The 27,343-nt window shown below is 44.4% G+C and overlaps 1 protein-coding gene and 1 long non-coding RNA gene across 12 annotated transcripts in view; one reads left to right on the top strand and one right to left on the bottom strand.

The window, feature by feature from the left end:
- Positions 1-27,343, bottom strand: part of CACNA1B (calcium voltage-gated channel subunit alpha1 B) — a 480,390-nt gene that overhangs the window by 24,912 nt on the left and 428,135 nt on the right. For 9 of the 11 annotated variants that reach the window (XM_048822713.2, XM_075120534.1, XM_075120536.1 and 6 more), the window contains 4 exons: positions 24,924-25,051; positions 15,702-15,798; positions 3,109-3,217; positions 164-271 (listed from right to left, as the gene is read on the bottom strand). In XM_048822713.2, coding sequence (XP_048678670.1) covers positions 164-271; positions 3,109-3,217; positions 15,702-15,798; positions 24,924-25,051 — 442 coding nt within the window. Of the gene's footprint in view, positions 1-163; positions 272-3,108; positions 3,218-15,701; positions 15,799-20,148; positions 20,246-24,923; positions 25,052-27,343 lie in introns of all 11 variants that reach the window. The other 2 variants (XM_075120535.1, XM_075120538.1) reach the window with 1 other exon arrangement.
- Positions 20,255-24,182, top strand: LOC142069448 (uncharacterized). The gene is made up of 3 exons (XR_012665272.1): positions 20,255-20,370; positions 22,659-22,765; positions 23,666-24,182. It is a non-coding gene; the product is annotated as an uncharacterized LOC142069448 (long non-coding RNA).

Raw genomic sequence — 27,343 nt, 5'->3', positions numbered from 1 at the left:
TCTGTACAATGTCAGCTAGACTGTGGTGCACACCTAGGGTTGGCTCTCGGCACCATCCACAAGAGGGGAAGAACCTGGATTTCTGTGGCTGCCTGGAATGGGTTTTTGAGTTCATGTCTCTGCATTGCTTCTAAGGGGAAGAGGATCCTTAGTTAGCACTTACGTTTATGGGGCGGCACCAACAAGTCCAATGTCTTCTGAGACAAATTGGGCCAAACCAGAGAGATCTCTTTCCTCAGCTCAGCATCACACTGGTGCTGCTTCACACCCGCTGGGCAGGGGGCAAAAAAGGCAAATGAAGCTGAGAGCGAATGACTATACATCGCACACGTACTTTCCTCATTTGTACCTCAAATGAACGAGCAAGCTACCATGTGAACAGATCCTGTCTTTTCCAAATCCATTCCCCCTGCCTTCTTCCCAGAATACCGAGTCAGGATCAGCTTCACCACTGATATTAACGGCGGTGCTAGCCCTCCCCACTATAAACCAGTGTGTGAGTTCTGGAACGGACTCAGTCTGACCTGTACAATATTTCAGGGACCAGTTTGATCTGGTTGCATTGCCACTGTTACCCTGTAACCTGAACAATGTCCTTCTCTTTTAGACTTGTCACATCATTAGCTGCTTCTGAGGGACACAATGAAGCCACAGCAGAAAACAATCTGACTATGAAATAACAGTGGGCTTAAGCTATTACATTAACACTCCCCCCCACGCGCTTCCCTCCCGCCCTTCACCAGGGTGGGTGTGGTGGGACAGCACACACACAAAAAATTAAAAGACAATTATATAACATCATCATCAAATAGATGCTATAAAACCAAACACAAGGATAGCGAGACCGTTAAAGAGGCCAAAGTGGGTTCTCGACATGCGGGCTGAGAATGATTCAAGTATTTATGAGATTACAGGCTGGTTCCCAAGTGGCTAAATTACACAGAATGAGACTGAGTAGTTTCTCTCTATGACTGAGATGGATTTTCTAAGAGAAAAGCAAAGGGAGGAGACTATTATCGCTCTTATAGCGTTTGCTATTCCAACAGTGCTTGGAGCATGCCACCTGTCACACTGCATCTCCCTGGGTTGCTTATGGGACTGTTTGTCCTACCAGCCACTCTCAACTACATTTGGCAGGGGAAGCCTAAAAATCCAAACCAACCAGGTAATAATGGGTAAGAGTCTAGCTGACAAATCCAGAACCTCAAATCCATGCCCCTGACTACCTGTACCCCCTCAAATCCCCTTCTGTGGAAAGTGTCCTATTTGTTGGTTCCTGTTTGCATATGGCCAAAGATCTTGCAGACAGTCACCCTCAATGAAATGACTTGGCCTGACAGATCAGCAGTGAAATGTAAGAAAATGACACAGGATCTCAGGGCTCAACTGTCCCCTTCACACGCAGGCTTATTAATGTGAAGGAGGGTCCTGGCCCCTAAGAAATGAGACAGTCCTTAACACTTGCTTTAAAGTTACATGGTCAGATACTCTGCTGGTGTCAGTCAGCCTAGATCCATTGGACCATAATATTTTGTCCCCTACAGCAGAGATCTCCGAACTATGGGGCATGTCCCCCTAGGCACAGAGAATGTTCAGGGGAGCATGGGTGAAGCCCAGACCAGCCCCCACAGGTGGCAGGGACGGGGAGGGAGCACCACCCAGCTCTGCTCCTGGCCCCAGCCCTGGCTGCTGGCCGCAGCTGCCAGCCCCATTCCTGGGGTCCCAGCTGCTGGCCTCAGCCCTCAGCCAAGGCTCCACTCCCGGCCCTGCCCCCGCCTCTGGAGGCGTGTGTTGTGGACAGGAGTAAGGCAGGTGCAAGGTAAAAAGATTGGGGACCACTGCCCTAGAGCAATTTCCACCCCAAGATCTCAAAGTGCATTCATGAGCTAAAGCATCCAGCCCTACTATGAGCTAAGTAAGTATCACAAAGAGGTGAAGATGTAGAGCCTCACAGGTATTTAAGGCTCTTCACGCCCATTGATTTCAATAGGAGTTAGGTGCCTAAATACCTTTGGGCAAGTCATGTAGGCCGAGATCCTCAGTCTCATTCAGTTAGCCAAGAACAGAACCCACCTCTCCTGACTCCCAGCCCTGTATCTTAACCACAGGGATATGTTTTGTCCTCCCTTTAGGTTTGACATTATACATGACCATAAAAGAGCTCTGGCCACTTCCACTCTGGCTCTGGCTCCAGCGGAAGCCACAGCTTCGAAGGCGGATTAAACAAGCTAATAATCCAAGGTAGAATTTGATAGATTTTATTATATTGTATTGTTTAATTGGGAAGCCATGTATCTGCCTGTTTAAGCATTTACATAATTGAATTTTATCTCCGAGCATAATATAGGTCAGAGCTTGCAGACTTGTGGCTTCCACTACCAGCAGACAGGATCTTTAGCCGGAAGAGGTTTTTCTTCCTACTGGCCTGGCTAAGGCAATAAAACCTAAGGAGTCAGGGTTGTTTTTTTAAAAAAAAATCACAACGCTTGGTGCTTGCCTGGGGCTTTTCATCTCAAAGCCATTTACTCAGGTGAACAAGTCATGTTCTCCGTTTACAAAGCCGTACAGAGAGGTGAAGTGACTTGTCGAGGACATGCACTGAGGATACATCTGCACTGCAGCCAGGAGGTGCAATTCCCAGCTCGCACAGACAAACGCGCGAGCTCTGCTCCAGCGAGCAGGCTGAAATCAGCAGGGGAGCTGCAGCTGCACGGGTGGCGGCTCCGGCTAGCGCTGCCCAGTCACACCCACCCGTCTGGGTGCGTTCTCGGGCAGCTCGCCCCAGCTGCCGGCCATGCTGCTGCAGCCGTGCACATTTACATCAACGCGGGCTGAGAATTACACCTCCCAGCTGCTGTGTAGACGTACCCTGAGTCAGAGCAGAGCTGGGGTCTCCCACTCCAAAATCCATCAGTCTACCTTCCCTTTTAGGAGGTGGAGGTAATTGGCTAGAGGATCCTCCCACTTCCTCTATGGAACTCCTCCTTCATCACGTCCCCTTCCTTTGGCTTAGCAGGCTGGCCCTCTGGGCACAATAACCTTGCTGCAAGCCAGCTTCTGAACTCACGCTCACGTTCGCGCACGTCTCCCTCTCCTCTCCCCTCTCACCTGACGCGAGTTTGATTTCTAGAGCGGTCCGGATCAAGGCCATCAGCGTGGAAGTGAAGTGGACCGTTAAGTCCGGATCTGAGATCGGCATGTTCATCCGCACCAGGCGCTGAGGAATGAAGCAGAGTTGCCGTCAGTGCCAGCTGGTGCTGTCCCTCCCCCACCCTCCGCGCTGCCCCTTCTAGGGTGATCAGCCATCCCCCTGATTCTTACAATAGCAAAATCACAAGTATGTGCAATTTGGAAATGCTCGCCGTTCGCGTGCTGTGTGCTGGGAGACGCAGCCTTGCCTCTGGGGAGGGTGGCTTCTTTTCTGGAAGGCTGCAGAACCAGAGGGCTCACCGCAAAGTTCTGAGACTAGGATTTGCCAGCATTCATGCTGCCCTCAGAGGAGTATATTTTGTCTCGAGCTGGATCAATTTGATCTCCCTGGGCAACATCTACCTATCATCCTACCCTAATCTCCCGCCAGGTGTCCTGGTTCGGGCAACAGAAGCACCGCAGCAGCCGAGCCCTTCCCGCAGCTATTGTCGGGGTGCTACTGATGCTTCAACCAAACCAGTCCCACCCTTGTTGTGTATGGCTAAGGAAAGTCACTCGGCCAGGGTCCCCGCTGGCCAGGCAAGAGGCATAGCTCTCCTCTCCTCCCTGGTGACATGGCACATTAAGGAAAACACTCTACCGCTGACTCCAGCCTCCCACTGGGTGTTACCTGTTCCACACAGCTGCTTCCCACAGTGAGGCTGCAGCACAGAGACAAAGAGCCACAAGCAGGACCTGGCAGCCTCAGGTCGGTCTGAAGGGTGAGCAGGTCGACATTGCAAGGGCAATTCCCTTGTGGGGTCAGTGAGTGCATCGTCACTGCAGTGAGACTAGCTGTGCATCTGGGAGACATGGAGTGCCCTGAACATGCACACAGTCACACTGCCGTCTCGCCCCACGTGCTCTGCCGACAGGAAAGAGCTCTCCCGGCGGCATAATGGAACTACCCCAAGCCACGTCTGCAGGAGACCCTCTCCCATCTGACATAGCGCTGTCCTCACTGGTGCTTCTGTCGGTGTCACTTATGTCACTCAGGGGGGTGTTTTTCCACATCCCGGAGCGACAGAAGTTATACCAACAAAAGTGCCAGCGTAGCCATGGCCGTAGGCTCCTAAGTCACTCAGGTGCTTTTGAAAGTGTTACCCAGAGACTTGTATCAGAGACTCCAAAGCTGGGATTCGGATTCTGTAGGGGTCTTTATGCTCTGTCCTCGGCTCTAATCATTAAACTGCTCTTTGTCGAAAAGGGCAGGACTCTTACATTAATATTTCGTCCTCCTTTTCCACCATGAGGGGAAAAAAGAGTTTGGACTCTTTGGGGGGGAAATCTCAGAAATTTTATTTCCCAGTGGTATAAACTGAACATTGATTTAGGAGTTGCATCAAACGCAACCACAGAGAGGCTGGAACGGAGGTAAAAATGGCTGAGCCTGATCGCCCTGTTCACTTCTAGGAGTGCAAACGAGGGTATGTCTACACCACAGCCGGTAGCAGGCATCCCAGCTCGGGTAGAGAGCCGTGCATTCTCTCTGCTTGTGCTGGCAGTAGCGGGGCGGCCGCTCAGGCTAGCTGCCCAGCTACGTACTCCGGGCGTCGGGTGAGACCGTACTCGGGGCAGCTAGTCCAAGCTGCTGCCGGTGCCGCCGGGGCCACACTACTGCTTTTAGAGGATTTTAGTCGGACTGTCTGCCGGGGCTAGGAAGCATCCATGCAGCTACTGTGTGCGGGTAACCTAGGAGTAACTCCTGTGGAGTTAATGGAATTGTACCACCGTAAAGCGTAATGGGAGAAATCCAGCCTGTCCTGTTTAAACAACACTGGTTGCTTAAGGAAACTGGAGTGTTAAGCTGTGCATGTGTTTGCATCTGATCCAGAACGAAAAACTCCTCTCATTAGCTTCATCAGCCCTCAACCTCGAACCCTCCCAGCTACTTGTGTGGCAAGGGGCTAAACACCCAGTGCCAGCTGCCACACAGGAGTGAGGGAAGAGATGTTACAGATAAAATAAATACTCAATCGCTCAGAGACACTGGTCAGCACTCAGAAGGGCAGGGATGGGCGTGTTAGGACTTTAAACACTATTCTGAGCCCTGCTGACATAAAGTGGGGCTGGGGCACCCTTTTGGCACATTATCTTTGTCAACGGTGAACAAGCACTGGAAAGAGCTGAGACCCCCACATTCATTTTACATATTAAGCTCTGATCCCAAGTCTACTGGGGCGAAAGGCTTCTGCAGCAACCTACTCTGCCCCCTACAGGTCTACTCTAGTAATCAATGAGCTAAGCGAAACCATCACAACCTAACAGAACCCTCTTTAAAACAAGGACAAGGGGTTCTCCTCAGTGTATTGACATGAGGGATAACGAAATCAAAGCTGAGAGTTTCCTCCCCATGTAATTCAAAGGCAATATCAAATGCTGGCAAAGTTCCACCAATTTCGTCTGTTCAATTGTGTAAAACTGAATAGCGCCTTGGTTGGAATATCCTCCTTCAGCACGCCAAAGGTTAGCGCAAACGTAGTGTGTTCAGTGCAATCCAGTGGTTAACTTACTGAAAGAGTCCCACTGAATCCTACTTCAGTGAGAGAGAGTTAAGAGATGGAGAGAGAAAGAAGATGCATGGAAATGAAGACCAAGCAGGTGAGAAATAATTCCTCCGAGGAGAGCTCCATCCTCCTGAGAACTGGGACTGCAAAACCTGGGTCTCCCTATAGACCTAGCAGAGTTGACTCCCAAGAGGAGCTGTGCTCGTGCACAGAGGGCAAAATGTAGCCCACACTGTGAACTGACATGTCTCCGCTGTACGGAGGCCCTTCCTCGCAAATTTCAATCAGTGCTGATGGGATTTTAGAGGTGACCTCTCAAAGGGCACACACAAACAGACGTGTGGTACAGCACGAATAACTGAGCAAACGGGCGTTCCCGTGTACATGCAAACCGGTGTTCACTGGGTGCAGTGCTAGATGCCCACCTGGACATGTGGCCCTCCATATTTATTGTCCGTGCCCCATTGTAACTCCCGTACTTCTCAAGAACAGGAGTGATGTAACTGGCTGCCTTGCCTTGCGGAGTCCTACATAGCCTTTACAGCCAGACAGGGCAAACTAATAGGATGACCTAATGCCAACCCCTCTAGAGTGACCCAGTGTGGGTTATTTCTGATTGGACGTGTTATCAATACATGCCAGCCATGGCACTGAAAGTCAAGAATAACTTTTAGCCCTTGTACAGCATTTTTCATCTGAGGATCTCAAAGCACTTTACAGATATTCATTTGGCCCTAAAATCTGGCTGTTAATGTCAGAGGTGGTGTAGGGAGTCCAGCAGACTCAACCAGACTCCCTCCTGGGGGAAGCACAAACTGCAGCGCGAGCTCCAGCAGCATTGCAAAGTGTGCCACAATCATGGCCCTCCCCACCCAGCCAGGAGAGAGGATGGACAAGACCAGGGCCTTCTGTCTGTCAGCCATCCAGCTCCTCCAGTTGATAGCAAGGATCAGTGTGCGCGCCCTCCAGTGGGACTGTAGTTAGCCACTGGACAAGGAAAGTCTCTTTGCACTCCCTGCAATGCCTTGCTGAGCATGCACATTCCGACCATAAGCCTCACTACTCCTGTCCAAGGCAGGTTATTATTGTTCCCATAAGGCAGAGAAGTGAAGTGACTTCCCCAAGATCACAAAGAGAGTCAATAGCAGAGCCGGGAACAGAAGTCAAAGAGTCCTGACTCCAAATCCCCTTCTTGAATGACTCCTTCCCAAAGAGCAGAAGACAGGATAGCAACCTGTAATGCACATGAATGAAGTGCTCTCATTATCTCTCTATAGCAAGATTTGGGTTTGTTTATTGCAATGGTTTTAAATCATCTACTTAGAGCAGCCACCTCTTTCTGAATGCATCCCTGGAGAAAAGGGAGAGGAAAAATCAGACCCTTTCTATGGTTGATTCCCCTTATTTGGGGGCTACCCACTGTCATGCTGAATAAGCACTCAGGGTTCAGGTTTGTTAGGAGAGACGCCCACTCCTTTCACTAACTCCACCAGCACCCATCTTAGCATGAGTCTGCTCAGGCTCCTAGAAACATATAGTTCACACTGGACAAGCTGATTCATATCGTCTTATCTTGCAACATAAACAACAAATATTTCTTTAAAGTAACATTTTTCTCCAGTTACAGCACCTCGCAGTTCTTAATATGTACCACATATTTATTTTTTTCTTCCTCCCATTTAAAAGCCTCATCTACCTGCAATGATGCTAGGTCCTGCCACACAGAAATCATAGAATTGTAGGACGGGAAGGGACCTCGAGGGGTCATCTAGTCCAGTCCCCTGCACTCATGGCAGGACTAAGTATCATCCCTGGCAGGTGTTTGTCTAATCTGCTCTTAAAAATCTCCAATGATGAAGATTTCAGAACCTCCCTAGGCAATTTATTCCAGTGCTTAACCACCCAGTCAGTTAGGAAGTTTTACCTAATGTCCAACCTAAACTGCCCTTGCTGGAATTTAAGCCCATTGCTTCTTGTCCTATCCTCAGAGGTTAAGGAGAACATTTTTTCTCCCTCCTCCTTGTAACAAATTTTTATGTACTTGAAAACTGTTATCATGTCCCCCCCCCCCCCAGTCTTCTCTTCCCCAGACTAAACAAACCCAATTTTTTCAATCTTCTCTCACAGGTCATGTTTTCTAGACTCGTAATAATTTTTGTTGTTCTTCACTGGACTTTCTCCAAATTGTCCACATCTTTCCTGAAAAGTGGTGCCCAGAACTGGACACAATACTCCAGCTGAGGCCTAATCAGCATGGAGTAGAGCAGAAGAATTACCTCTCGTGTCTTGCTTACAACACTCCTGCTAATACATCCCTAACACATGCCATTGCTTACACTTTAGGGGCCTGATTTTCAAAGGTGCTGAGTGTCCAAAACTCCCACTGGAGTCCATGAGAGCTATGTATGCTCAACACTTCTGAAAACCATGTAATCAGCACTTCCCCCTACAACCCCCATGCTGAGAAAAATATCAAAATGTTGCTTAAAGTTTCTGAGACGATTCCTACACTTGCACACCTTATCTTATCTGATACCTTCCACAGTGGCCGGAAGTAGGTTCACATTACACAGACGGAACTAACCCTCTCCACTCCTCTCCGGCACAACAAGGGAACCTTACATCACTGTAACCCTGTGAAAGCTAACGAGCATGCTCCGTGAGAGAGGGGGCAGCATTATCTAGCCCCTCTGCTCTTCATGCCCCACTCAAAACCAAAAAAATCCCCACTTTATTTCAGAACTGCCGTCCTCACTCTGTGACCCACTGAGCCTTGGCACTGCCTGCTGCTTTGAAGTGTGATTCAAAAATTTGCCATAAGGAACTGGAGGGAGGAGGGGAAGGGTCTGATTTGCAGCATTTTTCCATTACTCCAGATTTCAAAGGAAAACATACGAGCGTGTTGATACAGATGTTAAGGGATCACAATGCTCCGAGACTCCAGTAAGGAGTTCACTCCACTCCAGGATCAATGTGGGACTGCCTGCCACAAATGAAAAGTGTGGTTAGCTACGCTAATTAAATGGTGGAAGAAGACTACCTTGGAAGAAGAGAAAAGCCACACTAGATCTCGGTGCCTGGCAGAAATAGATTTCTCTGCTCCTTTTGCCATTCCCCTTCCTACACTTCATTCCTCAAATGGAGTTTGAAGAGAAGTATCAGGCAGGAGATGGAGATCTAGTTCCTGATTTCCTAACCTGTACCAGACAAACCTCCTCAATCCCCAGATCTTAATTAGGCAGTTTCAGAGTCACTCTCCCTTCTCAACATGAGCAGAACAGAGGCTAACAAGAGGAACCTAACCAATGTATCAGAAGATCTTGTTAATGTTTCTGCAGTGAAAGGCCTCAGGGGCTGGGGCTGTGATATTCTCTCTAGAGCATCCTAATTAATTCTAAAAAAAGAAAAGGAGTATTTGTGGCACCTTAGAGACTAACACATTTATTTGAGCATAAGCTTTCGTGAGCTACAGCTCACATCCGATGAAGTGAGCTGTAGCTCACGAAAGCTTATGCTCAAATAAATTTGTTAGTCTCTAAGGTGCCACAAGTCCTCCTGTTCTTTTTGTGGATACAGACTAACACGGCTGCTACTCTGAAACCTAATTAACTCTCTACATCACAGAAGGGGGAGCAACCAGATAACAAGATAACAGCCAATTACAGACTGGAGCATGGGCTACATTTGTAGCATTTCTTGCTCCAGGAGATGAGTAAGTCAGACATTCCTCAGCTATTAACAGGGGTTGTAACTAGAGCTGGGCAACTAACTAACTAACTAACTAACTAAATGTGCACAGACGTTCATTCAAGTAAAATACAGAACTGACCTTGCCTGAATTTGTGCCAATTTCATGTTTACTTTCAGCAAATAATCTCCTGAAAATCTTTTTCTTACAGGAATTCCAGTGGAGACAGAGAATTTTAAGCAGATATTAAAGAATGTTAGGGGCAAATCATCTCAGTGTAGAGGGCTACTATACAACCTATACGTCTCAGGGCTTAAGTGAGATTTAAGTGGCACATAGGCTTCCTATAGACCCTCTGCACGGAAGTGAATTGTAAACATGAGTATGTGTATGGGGAATCTGACTCACTGTTGCACTCATCCAAATGTCAATGGAAAAAAAATACCATGTGCTCTGTGTATCCTATTAAAACTAGCTAACACCACTTAAATTTTGGATACTGAAAACTCACTTTGAAGTACTCATGGGCAATTTATGGGACAAAAATCACTGAGGGAGGGGGACCAGTTAAAGTCTGTGATTCGTTTAGAATCATTCACAGCCTAATCCAGACATTCAAATTCTGCTGGCCTCATTCTTGACACAAAGCTTGGGAAGGAAGAAAACAAAAACCAGTATGGGATAAAGTTACCACAATCACATGACAATGATGGACCTAGGACGGCAAAGGAGAATATTTGCCGGGTGTCCCCAAAGCCAGTCTGGCCAGTTTGATATGGCCTAAGAAGTTCTAAAGTATAGCCCATGGGCACTACAATCTCGGTGTGCAAGGCTCAACCTTTGGGTCAACAGAGAGTTACTCAGAACAAGATGAAACATTGCATGCTGGAATTTGTAGTCACCATGGGCTGCACCTGTGGTTCAAGATGGGCAAGGTAAGGGGATGCACCGTGTATTCTTGGCAAATTGTCAGTGTGACCCTCAGCAGGGCAACGTTTGGATATTCCTGCAATAAGCAAAACAGTTGATGTTACATTGAGGCTTGGCAGAATTCAATTTTTTTAAAAAATAATTTCGAGGGATAATATTGATGAGTCAAAAAATTAAGGCTTTATAACCGGTAAACATCCTATGTCAAAATATATGAAGTAAATAGCCTTAAATCAAACTTCAATACATTCTCAAGCATCATTTTGCTTACTTTGCCTATCCGTACATTCCCACTATTACCTATGGAAATATTTTTTCCATCAGTTTGTGTGCGTACAGTGAAATCGACGTTGACCAATCAAAATCAAAATCTTTCCAAGCCTAATGGCTTTATGCTCAAGAGTTACGCCCCGACTCAAATCAAACTGAAACCCCTCCTCCAAATTCTAAATCATAGAATCATAGAATATCAGGGCTGGAAGGGACCTCAGGAGGTCATCTAGTCCAACCTCCTGCTCAAAGCAGGACCGATCCCTGACTAAATCATCCCAGCCAGGGCTTTGTCAAGCCTGACCTTAAAAACTTATAGGGAAGGAGATTCCACCACCTCCCTTGGTAACGCATTCCAGTGTTTCACCACCCTCCTAGTGAAAAAGTTTTTCCTAATATCCAACCTAAATCTCCCCCACTGCAACTTGAGACCATTACTCCTTGTTCTGTCAATCACTATGGCACTTTGGCATCAGCTCAATAGCAATGCATTGCCAAGTACATAGAGGGCGTTGCACTGGTTGGGTTTCCTTTCCCCAGTTTCTCTGCAGATACATCAGAAGCTCTGGGAGGTACAAAACCAGACCCATGCTGAAAGTGCCGTTGTCAATAGCTGTTTACAATGACTGCAAAAGCTTGGGTGCCAGTTCTGCCGGCTGACTAAGCACGCTGTTGGAATGCTCACTGTCTTGCCTTGAAAATTCATGAAGGACAGATTTTCAAGAGAGAGCACCATGAGCACCAAGATGCATGCAAGCATTGCAGCCACAAAATCTTTTAATGTATTCAGATAATGCACTGACCATTTTCCTATGCAGGTTTTCCAGGCGTGCATGTATGTGTACATACACACAAGGGTGGGGTTATCCAGGATTATTTGTCTACAAACCTGCTAAAAACATCAATGTTTAGAAGCTTCCCTGCTCCTCATGTGCGTTATAAAAAGCAGGGAGACCCATAACTAGAGCCAGGCAAATAATGGATTTTTTCTCTGTTTGCTGGTAGTTTTAAAGAAATTGACCAAAAAAAATTTTTTTTTTGCATTTTCAGCAAATCTAAAAGTTAAAAAAAAAAAAAAAAGTTTCTGGTCAAACTAAACATTCCATTCAACCTGAAACAAAATGTTTCTATTTTGTTAAAAATGAAACAATTCATTCAATCCAAACGAAATGTTTTCTTTCATTTTTGGACATTTGTAAAGGGTTTTTGTATTTTTAATAAACAAACAAAATGTTGCTTTGAACCAAAACATTTTGTTTCAAAAGTGTCCTGGTAAAACAATTTGATTATTTTGTAGTTTTGTTTTGTTCTTGACAAGAACAGTTTGGCGAAACTGACACGAGCTCACAAAACATGTCGGTGTCGCCAAATCTGCATTTTTTGCCAAAAAACTGGGACCAGCACTCTCCGTGGTTGCTGGCAAACTCACAAGGCCTGTACAGGACTACAATGAAGTCTCAGTAAACTCTGCTAAATGGACCAAAGGTTCTGATTTGAAACTCTACAACCACTAGAACTTTAATCAATTGGAAGGAGCCGAAGTGCCACTTTCCCCGACCCCAGCCCCAGCAGTGTGGAGGAAAGTGGCCTTCTTCTTTCGAACACCCAGTGTCTCTTGGGATAAAGCTCTCCTGTCACCTGAGGAGTGTCAGAACAAGGAACTAAAAGATTCCCATGCATGACTATCAAGGCAAGCAGCAAGCCACGTGCATAACAACTCTGCAGGGATTGGTCTTGCTAACCAAGGAGAACAGTTCACAAAGGAGGAACAAAATAAACAAATTAAAAAAAGAAAAGAAGTTTGACGGAAAGAAACAGTAGCCCCAAAGTCTGGAGAAAATAAACAAATGAAAAACAACACTGAACTATCGAGAAGGCCAACAGATAGAGACAGGGACAAACCCATACAGGCTGCCCAGATCTTTGCAATCAAAGAGAGAGTCAAAGAGGGACAAAGAGGGAAAAAAACCTTTTGCCCAACAGAACAGAAAATAGACTTTTACTGACAGTGAGAGAACAGGAGAGGGCAGAGACAAAACATTGACTCCTTTCACTGGCTGTCTCTGAGCTACAGTTGCACAATTAGAGGGTGTCATTTGAATTGTTATTTACTTATTTTCTGGCTTCTTAGAAAGCAGATTTGTTTGTGATCTGAAACATGTGCATGTAGCCGAGGATGGATGGTTGCACTGTGCCTCAAGTGGGGCCAACTGTTGGTCACACTGAGTTTTCCGATCAGTTACAAACAGATCGTGGTGAACAGCAATGGTAACTCCAGGTAGACAATGACCACTTGGAAACCACTGGAGTCTAGGGCAACTGAATGCAACCATTCACATGTAGTGTTAATATGAGTGCAGATTTTCAGCACAACCATGTCTCCTCGCACATGCTCTTCCTAGTCACATCAGTTAATAAAAATGGAGGAGAGAGGCAATGAAAGCCAACGTCATTATTAGTGAAAGCATGGATTTTTAAAAATTAAACTAGTGAAATGCCTAGTATAGGGATTGGCAACCTTTGGCCCGTGGCCCGCCAGGGTAAGACCCCTAGCAGGCTGGGCCGGTTTGTTCACCTGCCGCGTCCGCAGGTTCAGCCGACTGCAGCTCCCACTGGCCGCGGTTCGCCGCTCCAGGCTAATGGGGGCTGCGGGAAGCGGCACGGGCCGAGGGACGTGCTGGCTGCCGCTTCCTGCAGCCCCCATTGGCCTGGAGCGGAGAACTGCGGCCAGTGGGAGCTGCGATCGGCCGAACCTGCGGATGCAGCAAGTAAACGAACTGGCCCGGCCTGCCAGGGGGCTTACCCTGGCGGGCCGCAGGTTGCTGATCCCCGCCCTAGTAACACTGCTACTGCTATCAGTGGGGATGAGCCCAACCTGCAATGACTGATCGAACCCTCCTGTACTTTGGGGGGAATTCAAATCAAGATCCAGGTGTAAACTCCAGAGCTTGGACCTATTCTATAGTGAACCAAAGTGGAACAATATATCTGACCACCTTCAACTCAGAGAAAGTCTGACTGTAAATCTGAACTTCACAGCTTGGACCCGTCTCTACTTATGGGACTCAGTTACATCCCTGCCATGGAGAGCGGTTACTTGATGAGTAAAAAGTAAGGGTGGAAGAAACAAGTGGGTGTATTTTAAAAAAATACTCAAAGGTACCTAAATGTTATGGGAAAGGTATATAAATGCAGACATAAATTAAACTGCATGTAGGAAGACTAATGTAAAAAGAACTTTCTAGTGATGAATGAGGGCAGATAAGTAGCTAAGGTCTCAGCCTGGATAGAAGTTGGTATATATAGGTTAAACAATAACAAATACAGCCTCTAAACAATGCAGAATTATAAGCAGCCAATAACCCTGTTAAAATGTATGTTTTAAACACACTTATTGGCTATTTTTAATGTAGAGAGGTAGGAAAAAGTAATACAATTGAAAATATTATGCTTCTGGGATGTGTGTGTACATACATATACTTTAAAAAGCATATACAGAAAGTGGCCAAAAAACCCACAAAAACAAAAACCCAGCAGCTCTGAAAAATCAAGCTCACTGTGACTTTGGGCCTCTAAAATAGACACACTTAAAAAAACGGTGGCCACTTTTGCAAATGTCGCCCTTTCTGTGTGTGGGTTTTTATATATAAAAACCAACAGATATTTTAATTGGCTGAAACATGGAAGTTTAAAAATTGATCATGTGTCTGCAAAGTTTTTATAAGGATGTTTACTATATATTGGCCATTACTATATATTCATAATAGATACCCCCCTTTGGAGTACTCACATTTTATGCCAGGAGCATAGCAAGATGCACACAGAAAAGCTACCTAACTGATCATTCGCGTAATACTGAATCCAAAAGCCTCCTCCAAGCCAACTATCCTTACCTTCTTCTCACTTTGTCCGATAGAGGGGAAATGCATTACAATAGGGAAGGGCTATGTGGAAAATATTTATTTGAAACTTTGGTTGATATTTACATGCCCTATGAAAGGCCACAGTGAAATTCAGGGGGCGGGAACCGGCTCTCGGGGTTTGGCGTAGGCCCATCTCATAGGGAACCGCTACTGAAACTCAGTGTCACATAGTTTAAATGAGAAATCAGGTGATGCTTGGAGGTATGATGTGGTCTGGGTTCATTCCAACCTGTCACACCAAGCAAAGGTGTGGATGAGTGGGATTTTCAAAAACGCTCAATGCTGGCCTAATTCTGTTTCCACTGAAGTCAACAGTAAAAACTCCCATTGTCTTTAATGGGAACAGAGTTAGGCCAGTCCTGCATGCAAATCCCTTTGAAGGCATGAGAATGAAAGCTAAAGAAATATTCCTAAAGAAGCCCTCGCCAAATGCAAATTTCATGCAGAATTTGGTGGTTGCAGCGCAAATCTCACTGAAACTAATGGGAGGGAATTGGCTGGAATCCTGGACCGTGCTTTATAAAGTCAGTCTAATTTATCTCTGCATTTCTACCACACTCTCCACAGCAGGGTCTGAAATGTAGCAACTAACATATCTTTGAATGTAATGTGTCTTGTGGTTTAATTAAAACCTTGTTTAGGACAAATTATATGTGATTTCTCTTTTTCCTTTGGACCAAAATGGTTTGATTTGTGTGAAGTTATTTCCACGAGTGTATTAGGGAGCATTTATGGTATTGGCTGTATTTAATAACTTGCTACCGCCTACGGCCCTGCCTACCCTAATGACTTTGACCTAATTAAAAGGAAAAAAAAACACCACACAACTAAAAGGCTAGCCACAGATATACAAAAATATATGCAGTTGTATTGGTAGCATAAATTGCTTATTAATTCCACTTCCCACCCCGCAAGTGGACTGGAAAGGAAGCAGAAAGATACAGAGAGCGACACTTATATAGATAGGTGGAGACATAGCTGGAAAGACAAACTAACATGTCACAATTTTAATGACTGAAAACAATATTATCAAAAATGTGGCATGTTTAAAATCCAGTCTGCGTAGAAAGAAGATGAAGCACCAGAAAGAACTCAGGATCACACCAATAATATCACAGGAAAACGGCACCCATTTCAGCCATGGCAAAAAGAAGCTTTCACTGGTGGTTTAGGGAGTTTTTAAGGATGATCTACCTTATAGGCAACTCGAGCAGGGCATTTCTTTCCCAGGCCTAGAGGTGGGGACATGTGTCTCAGCATCTCATACATATCAGTGTAACTGATGTGCCCGCTTGGAATTGAAGGCGGGGGGGAGAGAGGGGGTGTGGTGGCAAAAGCAGGAGGAGACAGAAATCAAACCAGAAACAAAATAAAAACGGGGAGCAACACAAAGGGTGAAACAAAACCAGGGAGAGGAAAATGCAGGGGGGGAACGGGAGAGAAAGCAGACAAGAAGAACAGATATCTGGTTAATCAGATTTCTCAGGAAAGAGACAAATAAACAAAATAAAGAGGAGGGTAAACTGCAGGATTTCTCCGCTTCCGTCCCTTTGGTCGAACCCATGGGTGTCTCCTCATCGCAGAGAAATCCCAGGTTAAACGCTGACACTCAAATCCCTGCGGCAGCAGTACGGAATGATTGATGTGTAAGTCAGTGGACGTGGAAAGGGATTGGGGTGGGTAGGGATTGGGGGGGGGGGACAAAGTGGGGGTTGCTTTTTTTGTTTGCTTGTTTTTCAAATAAAAAAATGGTTGTATTCACCATGCCAGGGAGAGCTGGTAGGCAGAGTTATGGGACAGACACAGATGTGACACATAAAATGCTTCTCTTTTTCTTTTGTGAATAAAGAGTTTTGCTTCCAGTTTAGGTTAAAGGCTAAAAGAGAAAGAAGAAGGAGAAGAAGAATCCTTTTTTGTTTTTTTCACATGGGCAACCTAAGATTGCTCGGACTCCCAGAAAAAGCTGGATCTCTGCAGCACCCTATCCAACAAAGCCAGACTCCTCCAACAACTCAGATTCGGCTCTGACCAGGGCAGCCACATAGATCCCAGCCCACCTTCAATCTGCGAGTGGGGCTAACTTACTGGCTTCATTACAAGGGTACGTTAACCAGCCTGCGAGTTTGGAAGCAGTGGAAAAAGCTAGGAAGTGCAGGGGCTCAACAGAAGTCTTGCAACTCCATTGTTGATGAGTTTTGTTACAGCCGTAGTCCACAACAAATTAAATCCTCCATTGGGAAGAAGGGGCGGCAGAGCTGAAAAGCCATCCCTTCCTGGCTTGCTACCCCTACTGGTGCTGCCGTTGACTTTGGACACAACTGTAGCATCTGATTTTATCTTCCCAGGTGGCTGTGTGTTAATACGTCTTTGTAATTCCACAGGGTCTTTCATACAAGGATACCAAAGCATGTTAAAGAGCATTATTAATTAATATTAACTCCCCTGTGAAGCAGGGAAAGTATTATCTCCATTGTATAGATGGTGAAACTGTGGCACAAAGAGGGTAAATGAACTGGCATCGTTCATACAGCACGTCAGGTGTAGACTCAGGAATAGAGCCCAAATGCTCTAGAGTGCTCACTAGACCACACTCCCAGGTACTACACAGATGGCTGATAGATGGGGAAAAGGAAGGAAGAGAGAAACAACTGACAAAACCAAAAGGATAAAAGGTTTCTATGCCTAGCCACTATCTCAACATTGAAATACAGCCCTGCGGTTTTTATTCCCACCTGAAAAAATATATTTCTGGTAGATTTTTAAACCTCATTGATCATATGAATTGAATATGGAATGTACATTTTCAGAGAACTATCCACAATGGCTCCAAGATCTCTTTCTTGAGTGGTAACAGATAATTTAGACCCCATTGTTTTTTGTGTATAGTTGGGATTATTTTTCCCAATGTGCATTACTTTGCACTTATCGACACTGAATTTCATCGGCCATTTTGTTGCCCAGTCACCCAGTTTCGTGAGATCCCTTTGTAATTCTTTGCACTAAGCTTTGGACTTTGCATCATCTGCAAATTTTGCCATCTCACTGTTCACCCCTTTTCCAGATCATTTATGGAGTGGGTTGAACAGCACAGATCCCAGGACAGCTCTTTGGAGGACTCCACTAGATAGCTCTTTCCATTGTGAAAAATGACCATTTATTCCTACCCTATGGTCTGGTCTACACTACAGACCTATACTGGTATAACTACAATGCTCAGGGGGCTGAAAAATCCCCCCCGCCTCCCCGCCAGCGACATAGTTACACTGACCTAGCCCCCCCGTGTAGACAGGGCTGTGTCGGCGAGAGAGCTTCTCCCTGTGGGATAGCTACCGCCTCTTAGGGAGCGGGAGTAACTGTGCTGACGGGCGAGCTCCCCCCTGTCGGTGTAGACTGTCTCCATTACAGCGCTGCAGCAGCGCAGTGGCGCCAATGCGGCATTTTAAGTGTAAACGTGCCCTTTGTTTCCGATCTCTTATCCAGTTATTGGGGAGGACTTTCCCTCGGACCCCAGGACTTCTTACTTTGCTCAAGAGCCTTTGGTGAGGGACCACGTCACAGGCTTTCTGAAAGTCCAAGTACACTATATTGGCTGCATCCTCTTTGTCCACATGCTCGTTGACCCCCACAAAGAATTCTAGTAGATTGGTGAAGCCTGATTTCCCTTTACAAAAACCATGTTGGCTCTTCCCCAACATATTATGTTCCATCTGTGTGTCTGATAATTTTGTTCTTTAGTGCAGTTTCAACCAGTTTGCCTGGTACTGAAGTTAGGATTACTGGTCTTTAATGGCCAGGATCACCTCTGGAGCCTTTTTTAAAAATTGTCATTATATTAGCTATCCTACAGTTATCTGGTAGAGAGGCTGATTTAACAATAGGTTACATATCACAGTTAGTAGTTCTGCAATTTCATATTTGAGTTCCTTCAGAACTCTTGGGTGAATCCCATCTTGTCCCAGTTACATATTACTGTTTAGTTTATCAGTTTGTTCAGAAATCTCCTCTACTGACACCTCAATCTGGGACAGTTCCTCAGATTTGTCACCTAAAAAGAACAGCTCAGGTTTGGGGATCTCCTCCACATCCACTGCAGTGAAGACCAATGCAAAGAATTCATTTAGTTTCTCGGCAATGGCCTTGTCTTCCTTGAGTGCTTCTTTAGCACCTTGATCATCCAGTGGCCCCACTGATGGTTTGGCAGGCTTCTTGACTGTGATGTACTTAAAAAAATATATTTGCTGTTATCTTTTGAATTTTTAGCTATTTATTCTTCTGATTCTTTCTTGGGCCTGCCTGAGTACACTTTTACCCGTGACATGCCAGATTTTATGCTCTTTTCTATTTTCCTCAGTAGGATCTGACTTCCAACTTTTAAAGGATGTCTTTTTGCCTTTAACTATTTTGACTTTTTTATTCTATTGTTTAGCCATGACAGTATTTTTTTGGTCCTCTTACTGTTTTTATATTTTATGGGGAGGGGCATACATATTTAGTTTGAACCTCTGTAATGAATCAAGAATTGCCTCTCCCCTTGTGGGTCCCAGGAGAAGCTGTTCCGCATGTCTAGAAACGTTATTTCTGCATACCCTCCTAAGGTGACGTCAATATGAGGGTAGTTGAAATCCCCCATTATTATTGCGTTATCTGTCTTTGTTGCTTCTATCATCTCTCTGAGCATTTCATAATCACCATCACCATCTTGGTCAGGTGCGCAATACTATACTCCTACTGTCCTAATCCTATTGTTCAAGCGGGGAATTTCTATCCAAAGAGATTCTATGGTACAGTTTGAGTAATTTATGATTTTTTACTTTATTTGACTCTATGGTTTCTTTCACAGACAGAGCCACTCCCCCACCCGTGCAACCTACTCTGTCGTTCTTATATATATTGCACTCTGGTATTACCATTTCCCACAGATTGTCCTCATTCCACCGAGTTTCCACAGCACCTATTATAACAGTATCCTCATTTAATGCCAGGCACTCCAGTTTACCCATCTTTGTACGCAAGACTTCTAGCATTTGTATATAAGCATTTGTACATTTTGTCAATATTCAGTTGCTTCCCTCCATATGTTATATTTAAATGGGATTCTTTTACATTTGACTGTTCCTCACTAGGCCCTGCCTTTATTTTCACCAATTTCTTTCCTATCATCTTTCCTGAACTATAGAGTTCCCCCTTTAATAAATTCATCCCTAACGGAGATCTGCACTGGAACCATGTGGCCCTCTGCATCTGTTGGCTTTCCCTCAGCTCTTAGTTTAAAAAACAGTCTAAAACCTTTTTGAATTTTAGATTTTTCTCCTCAGCATTCTGCAGAAATATTATTATGCTGTTTCTCTCTCTCATATATATTGAGTGTTGCCCCTTCCTCACCCCTTCCCATCTAGACCATGAGGGATGGAAGCTTTTGAGTTCTCTGTCTCATAAGGCTGCCTTTCTCCAGCCAGCTGGGATGTAGGAGTAGATGGAGAATTGATGCATCAAGGGATAAGGGGGCAGTCAATCATTCCTTTTCAGGCAACGGGTTAGTCACGTTCCAGTTTCTTTTCAGTATCGTTTGCATTTGCAGTTTGGATTAAAAAAAAGAAAACCAAAGAAGGAAATGCTGGACAGACTCTCTGAAATTCCAAACCTTATATGCCACCCTATGAGGGCACTTCTTTCCTAAGCCAAGGGGTGGAGCAATGACACGTAACAAATTGTACATATCCTTATAATGAATCCGGCAACTGGAAAGAAAACATCACAAGTTATAACAGCATAGGCAAGGAGGGAGGCCTTGTTCCAAAAGATCACTCCCCTACAGAACATAGCAAATGGCAGAGGTGGAGGAGGAAAACATTCTAGAAGCAAGGTTAGTTTGACAATGATTGGATTTTCTGGGTGGTAGACACCTTAATTCAGATCTAGAGAGGGAGAACTTCCAGTTTCTCTACAAAAGCCACAGCATAAAGCAGCGTGGTTGTTTTAATTACTGTCCGAACTACAATGCAATATAAAAGATATTCTAACCACCACATTTAATTATGAGAGTCACTAATGTTATAGTTCTTTAATGTGTCTGAAATATAAGAACACAGAAGATTAACAGTCAGCCCAGTAGTTTTCTATTTTAAGAGACTTATGAGACTGATTAGGACTGAGAAAATTCAGATCTCATTTGTAACAATTGAAATCAGACTATTGCAAAGTTGTTTTTATGGTTAATTCTATTATTTAAAAAATGTTTTCAGTTAGTCTAGCAGCTGGATTAAGAAACTTCATGGATTACTTTTATTTCTAATTATAATTAGCCAAATCATCTAAAAAAATAGCAGCACCGAACTTCAAGGGAACCTGCAAAGGAAAGCAAACTGCTATTATACCCCTCCTGCCCCCACACTTTTTTTTAAGCTTCTTTATGATACATAAAAAAGTCCTTAGAGATTCCCCCCCCAATATTTTCATGTGGTTTTGTTTTTTGTATTAGAAAGTCCTAGCTGGTTTACTCATAGCTTTTGCACAGGTATAATTGTATCGGTTTAGAAAACTACATAGTTCAGCTGGTGTAACCCACTACTATGAATACAGTTAAACTGATATTAAACTGTGGCACATTGATACTATTGTGGCATTTTCCTTTAGCGAATGGACTGAAACTTCTAAATCAATATTGTTACATCAGTGCAAACCCTGTGCCTAGACAAGCCCTGAGATATGTCTACCCTGAGAGACTCCGTGGATGCCTGGAAGAGCTAGTGCTTTTTGACGGGACACATGCCACTGTAGTGAACCACGATTAGTTGACAGTGGAACTGATTCTTAGTTAGGCAATTTAAATCTCTTTGGTTTTCGTTTGCCTTTGTTAATGCCTATTTATCTCAGACACTTGTGAGAGAAGCTCTTCTTGTTAGGGATTCCACCACCCTGCTCTTTCAATTAAGAGCTGAAAACACTTACAGTACACATTTCTAGTCATCCAAGAAGAACTCTGACAAACGGCTTGACATTCCTAATATTTCCAAGGGGGAAAAACACATAGTAAAGAAAAATACAGCACCTTTCAGGCCTTCTTTATACATCTTAAAGAAACAAAAAAGGCCATACATCCAATTTTATTTTATTTTGCAGGTCATCTTGAAGTTCAATGCTATTATTTTTTAAAATGACTAAAAGTGGCCGATCACTAAAGAGAGATTGCCATTTGTCAGTATCAGTTTACATGTGAGAGATTTTCCCCAGAACCAGATTAGTAGGGTTCATAGCGCGCTATCTCTCTCTAATGTATGGTGTTTCTACCACCCTTTAATCCATTAGCATTCCCATATTTACCTTCTATTTAGCAAAATACTTTTTTAAAAACAATAGTGCTATTTCCTGTTTTTACCTCTCTCTCAACATTTTGAATATTTTCCCCCAAGAAAGTTTAAAGACATAATAACCGGGAGAAAGATGGTGACACTGAAGATAATATTTTAAAGACATAAAATATTAAAATAAATAACCATTACCATATACATAATAATATTTGCACTTTGCACTCACACGTCGCCTTTCATCTAGGAGTCTCAAATAGCTTACAAGGTGGATAAGGCATTATTCTGTTCATTTTATTGATGGACAAACTGAGGCATACAGAGGTTAAGTGGCTTGGCAAAGGTCACAAAGTAAGTCAGTGATAAAAGTAGGAATAATAATCTAGTTTGCCTAAATCTAGATCACACTGCCATGTAATCCCTTTTCATGCAAATTATTATGATTATCTATTATTCCCCATGACATGTAAATACCTGCATTATGAAGAAAAGGTCCTGTCTCAGAAAGTGTAAATCACTGATATTTTAGGCCTCAAACCTGCAAACACTTAAGAATATGCTTAATTGATGTATGTGACTTCAGTGGAACTACTTGCACATGTAAAATTAAGCAAAGGCACATTTTTGAAGGCTCCAGGCCTAAGATATCAAAGGGCCTGATTCCCCTTTGATTTACACAGTTGTACTTTGGGAGTAACTCCACCGAAGTCAATGGAGTCACACCAGTGGAAAACTGGAGTAGATTAGAGAATCAAGCTCCCTGATCTTCATGAGTGACATAGTATGCATTCATTACTTTTTAAAAGGAAGTATCATTTTAAACCAACATTTTAATCTTTCACTTCAGAACCAGAAGAATGAGGAAATCATGCAGAAACCACCCTCCTTATGACCCCAATGGTCTGAGCATCTGAATCTTAGGAAAAGCACATTGGTGTTTTTTCTCGTACACAGGTAATTTATCTCATTGGTGCTCATGGGATTTGAAGTTATTTGTTATAGGGAGAATGGACATTCCCAAATTTTCAGCCTCACTGAATTTCCCATCAGTGGTAAGAAAGTGGACAGGATTTGCAAATGAAAAATAACCACTGATTGCTGATCAGATACTCACTAAGGACTAGTTTGTATTAGAAACTTGCACTAACTAAAATCTAGTTATACTGGTTCAAATCCCTAATGTGGATGCACTTGAGATGGTATAAATTATGTTTAAACAGATTTACCTTCTGTACTAAAGCTACTACATTAAACCAAAGTTTGATTTAAATTGGCTTAAGTGCATTCTTATTAGGGGTTTAAGTTCTTATCTATAAACATTTTCCCTACATCTTCAGCTCTGCTTGCAGGGGAACAAAAAGAGGATGAAAAGCATAAAGGGGTTGGAGGCAGCTTGTGTGTTGTAGATGTACAAGTCTGAAGCCTTTTCACAAGAGAGCTGTATTTTGTGGAAAACACATTGCCCGGTGGCTTTGTGGGGAGGATGGGGGATAAGAAGTGGGTGGTAGTTTGTAAAAAAAAATTGTCCCCAGTGCCATGTCCGAAAGCTGTAAAAGATCAAGGAAATGGTTCTGACTGCACTTCAGAGCATCTAAAACCTTCAGGTTTATGGAGTGCTCTTCGCCCTTTTAAAGCCTTCTGTAGAGGCTGAGTGTCCTGCGTTGTCGGAAAGGTGGCACGTAACACAATGGTTTTCTCCCCTACATTCGTTGCAATGTTTTCAAGTAAACTTTGCTCTGGGACCTGGTAACTAGGCAACCTTGTGGGAGACAACCCCCACTTCATCTCTACCCTAAAACTCTTCCAGCCTGACCCTTATTCTGTGGTAACATTCTCCTTCTCCTCTTATTGCAGTGTTTCCTGCCATGAGGGACCCAGCCAGTTGTGTGTAGGTTCCTCCGCTACCGTATTTGGATTAAAAAAAAAAATCCAAGGCAGATTTCATTCAAAACCTCACTTTCTGGGTGGGAGAAAAAAACCCTTTCCCTTAACAAGCCTGTATACCAAGGATGTTTTATTGGAGATTCATTGGGAATTGAAAAGGAGTACTTGTGGCACCTTAGAGACTAACCAATTTATTTGAGCATGAGCTTTCGTGAGTTACAGCTCACTTCATCGGATGAAGTTAGGCTTATTGGTTTTTCTTCTCTTTATTGCTTTACATGTCTCAGCTTTCAACCTCTTGCCCCCAAACCAGCGTATTCTTAAAAAGATCAAAGATCTCATCTGTAACTTGCTGCCATTCAATGGATGTTTCCAGGATCAAAACACAATTTCTGATGATACCTCTCTATTTAAGTTGTATGTTCTAATCAAACCAATGCTCTATTAAAAAACATTCAGTCCTTCCTCCACTGCCTTGCAACCTATGTTGTCCCATACACCTGTTTAGAGTGGATGTAAAATGCTACCGGGTGTGAGTGGAGAATTATGATTTGATAGCATTTTACACTGATGTTGCACAGCTGAAAGTGATGACTTGACGTGCAAAGTACTGGCAAATCAGGGGCACACTCTTTAGGGAGGAATGGCACCTTGAAAACGTGAAAAGAAAGCTTCACTGGTTTTCCGTGACCTCAAAACAAATACACACTGTATTTTATTATTTTAAATTATTAAGGCAATTCTTGTCTATTAACAAATGCTACATAATCTTTGTGTATCTAGATTGATTTTAGAGAAATTAATCTCAAGTGTTAACTAACATGCTTAAGATGGCGAGAGATTCTACTTTTTCCCCCCTTCACATTGGAAATGAAAACCAAAGGTGTTCAGTTGTGTTTCCAGAAATAATAAATGCCTTTTCTGCATGACCACAGAGCTAGGATCAGGCACTCTGTTTGCATCAGACCCATTCGTTTTCTGGCACTGTTAAGGGTTTGAGTTTTTTTTCTTTTCTGGTTCTCATATCAGCTAAAAGGAAATTCCCCTGTAACTACATCAGGTTTGTTAAATCTCAAGCGCACAGTGAATCTGGGTTGCAATGTTCACCTCCCCAGCTCTTTTCAGCTCTGGATTTTGTTTTCCTTGTGGACTTGTAGTCACATTAAAAACAGTATATGGACTATGTCTATATATATATTGTGTATATACATATTTGCTGTGTACATACCAGGCAGCTGGGTCGTATTCAGCCCAGACCCGAATGAACTCATCCAGGTGATGGGGTCCTAGGATGGAAGAGTCTCGTGTCAGGTACTCAAAGTTGTCCATGATTACAGCCACAAACAGGTTCAACATCTGCATAGGGGGAAAAGGATGTTGGGGTTGGGGAGAAAAGAAACACACTTGCCTTTTACCTTGTGGATTCAATTTAACATGTGTAGCTGAAGAAGGTGGAAGAATGAAGCTGCAAACTGAGAATGCACTTATTTGCTTAGCGGGAGGTGTGGTTTCTCCACATCCCTATGTTTGCCTTGAAGTTGCACAATTTTTAATCTTGGTTGCACCCTCATCATCACGCGGTGTGGCACTGCTGTTACCATTCCCCCGTCAGGCCAGCAAGAACTGGAGAAATCCTCCTGTGGGGCCTGTAAGTAACCCTAGCTCCTCACCCATTGGGAATAGCATGGTAACAGGAGATCCTCCCAACCCCTGACTCCACAGGCTGAATGCACTGCCCTTTCCCAGGAGCGTCAGTCACTGCAGGAGCAGAGCACGGGGCAGGCACATGGAGAGGCAAGGGAGAAGAGGAAGCACTCCTCCCATCCTTGCAACTAACAGGATCTGCAACCCTTCCACCAATACCCAGCAGCACCTTCTCCTCCACTTCTTAAAACCCCACCCTAGAGCATCCATCTCTGCCTCAGCATCCCCAGACAACAGCTCCTGCCCCACCACCAGTGTCCCCCCAGTACCGGCAGCTCTCCACTCAGAAGGTCGGTCCCCATCCAACAGCACCCACCTTTCTCTCCAGAATCCACAAACCCAACCCCATCAACCACCTACATCAGACCTCCCCAGACCCCAAAATAGCGCTGTTTTCTTGCCAGGATGCCAAAGAGACATAGGATGTGACTGGAAAGGATTGTGGGACTGGAACCATCGCCACTGATTGTTCTGGGGGGTCCTGAGTGGAGAGCCTTTGAGAACGCCTGGTTTAGAAGTCTGCTGTGAGTGTCAAGAAATAACATTAGAATTTGCTGGCTTAGGTTTTTTTTCCTGGCCACAGAGCCAGGGTCAGGAACTCAATTTGGCCCATTCTTTTTGGCAGCATTAAGGTTGTTTTAGGATGATTAGTAGCCCATATAAAAAGAGCTGCTGGTCTAAGTCCATTTCCCAGGCATGCACATCACAAAGCCCAACACTGCAAAGGGCACTAATCTGTCATGGGGCCAATGGCTCTTCAGGAGAATTAGGGCCTACTTGGGGCGGGGGGGGGGGGGACAGAGGGATAGCTCAGTGGTTTGAGCATTGGCCTGCTAAATCAAGGGTTGTGAGTTCAATCCTTGAGGGGGCCATTTAGGGATCTGGGGCAAAAATTGGCGATTGGACCTGCTTTGAACAGGGGGTTGGACTAGATGACCTCCTGAGGTCCCTTCCAACCCTGAGATTCTGACTCATGAAAACCTTGTGGGCTAAACCTGGGAGCAATCAGGTGTGCCAGGTGACGCCCCTTTCGCTAATCAGCAAGGGAGCAGCTTGAGCTAGAAAGAGGCTGGTAGAAGAGAATAAAAGGCACGTTGATTAGAAGGAAGGGGGAGAGAAAAGACGCTCTCTCTAGAGAAGCCCTGCAGCTGGTGCAGGCTGGAAGAAGCCCACAGGGGGTAGAATAGGCCTGTGTGGGGCAGGCCCTGAATGTGGGCTTGGAGTTGACAGTGAGAACACCAAGAGAACTGTCAGGATCTGGAGAAGGGAAACAGAGGCAGAGCTCATCTTGTTAGGATGCGAAGAGAACGGGCATAGGCCTCCATCCCACAGAGTCCTACAGGTAGAAACTGGCCCCGTGGAAGGGAGTAAGAAGGGGAGTCAATGTGGTAGAAGAAACATGTCTGGAGCAGAGTAGACTCCTGTGTGGGGAAAGCCCTGAGCTAGGGCCTACAACAGTGTGACCCTAAGAACTCCTGTATTCACACCCTACACACTATTGTAATAATCTTTGTACAAAATGTGCCTTATGAGGTATCACTGCACAAAGTAATTGCTCACTGGTCAATGATATCAGGATGAAATGTATGTAGCAACTTGACTTATATGTCCAGTTCTGAATTTCCTCTGCACGATGTTACTGGCCCATGTTCAACACCAGACAGCCTGGCCTAGGTAAAAGGGTTAAACAGTTCTGTCCTAAACAAAGGAACCTGGGTATACCTTAATTTACACATATGCAGTAAACAGAGCCATCAAGCTAACAAGGGGAGGAGATTGAAAAAACAGAACAATTTGCATTTTCACAAACAGCATGAAGCATTCTTCACCACCAGACTTCATGTCACCTTCCTCACAATTTGAATAAACTTTACTTTGGGGGATAACTTCATAAGAATCCATTTCAGACGTTCACTGGACTGTAAAAGAAAGAGTCAGAGAACC

This window comes from Caretta caretta, chromosome 16 (assembly GCF_965140235.1).
Source record: "Caretta caretta isolate rCarCar2 chromosome 16, rCarCar1.hap1, whole genome shotgun sequence".
NCBI classification, from domain to species: domain Eukaryota; kingdom Metazoa; phylum Chordata; order Testudines; family Cheloniidae; genus Caretta; species Caretta caretta.
Note: the sequence above shows the minus strand (reverse complement) of the source record. Positions and strands in the feature narration are given on the sequence as shown.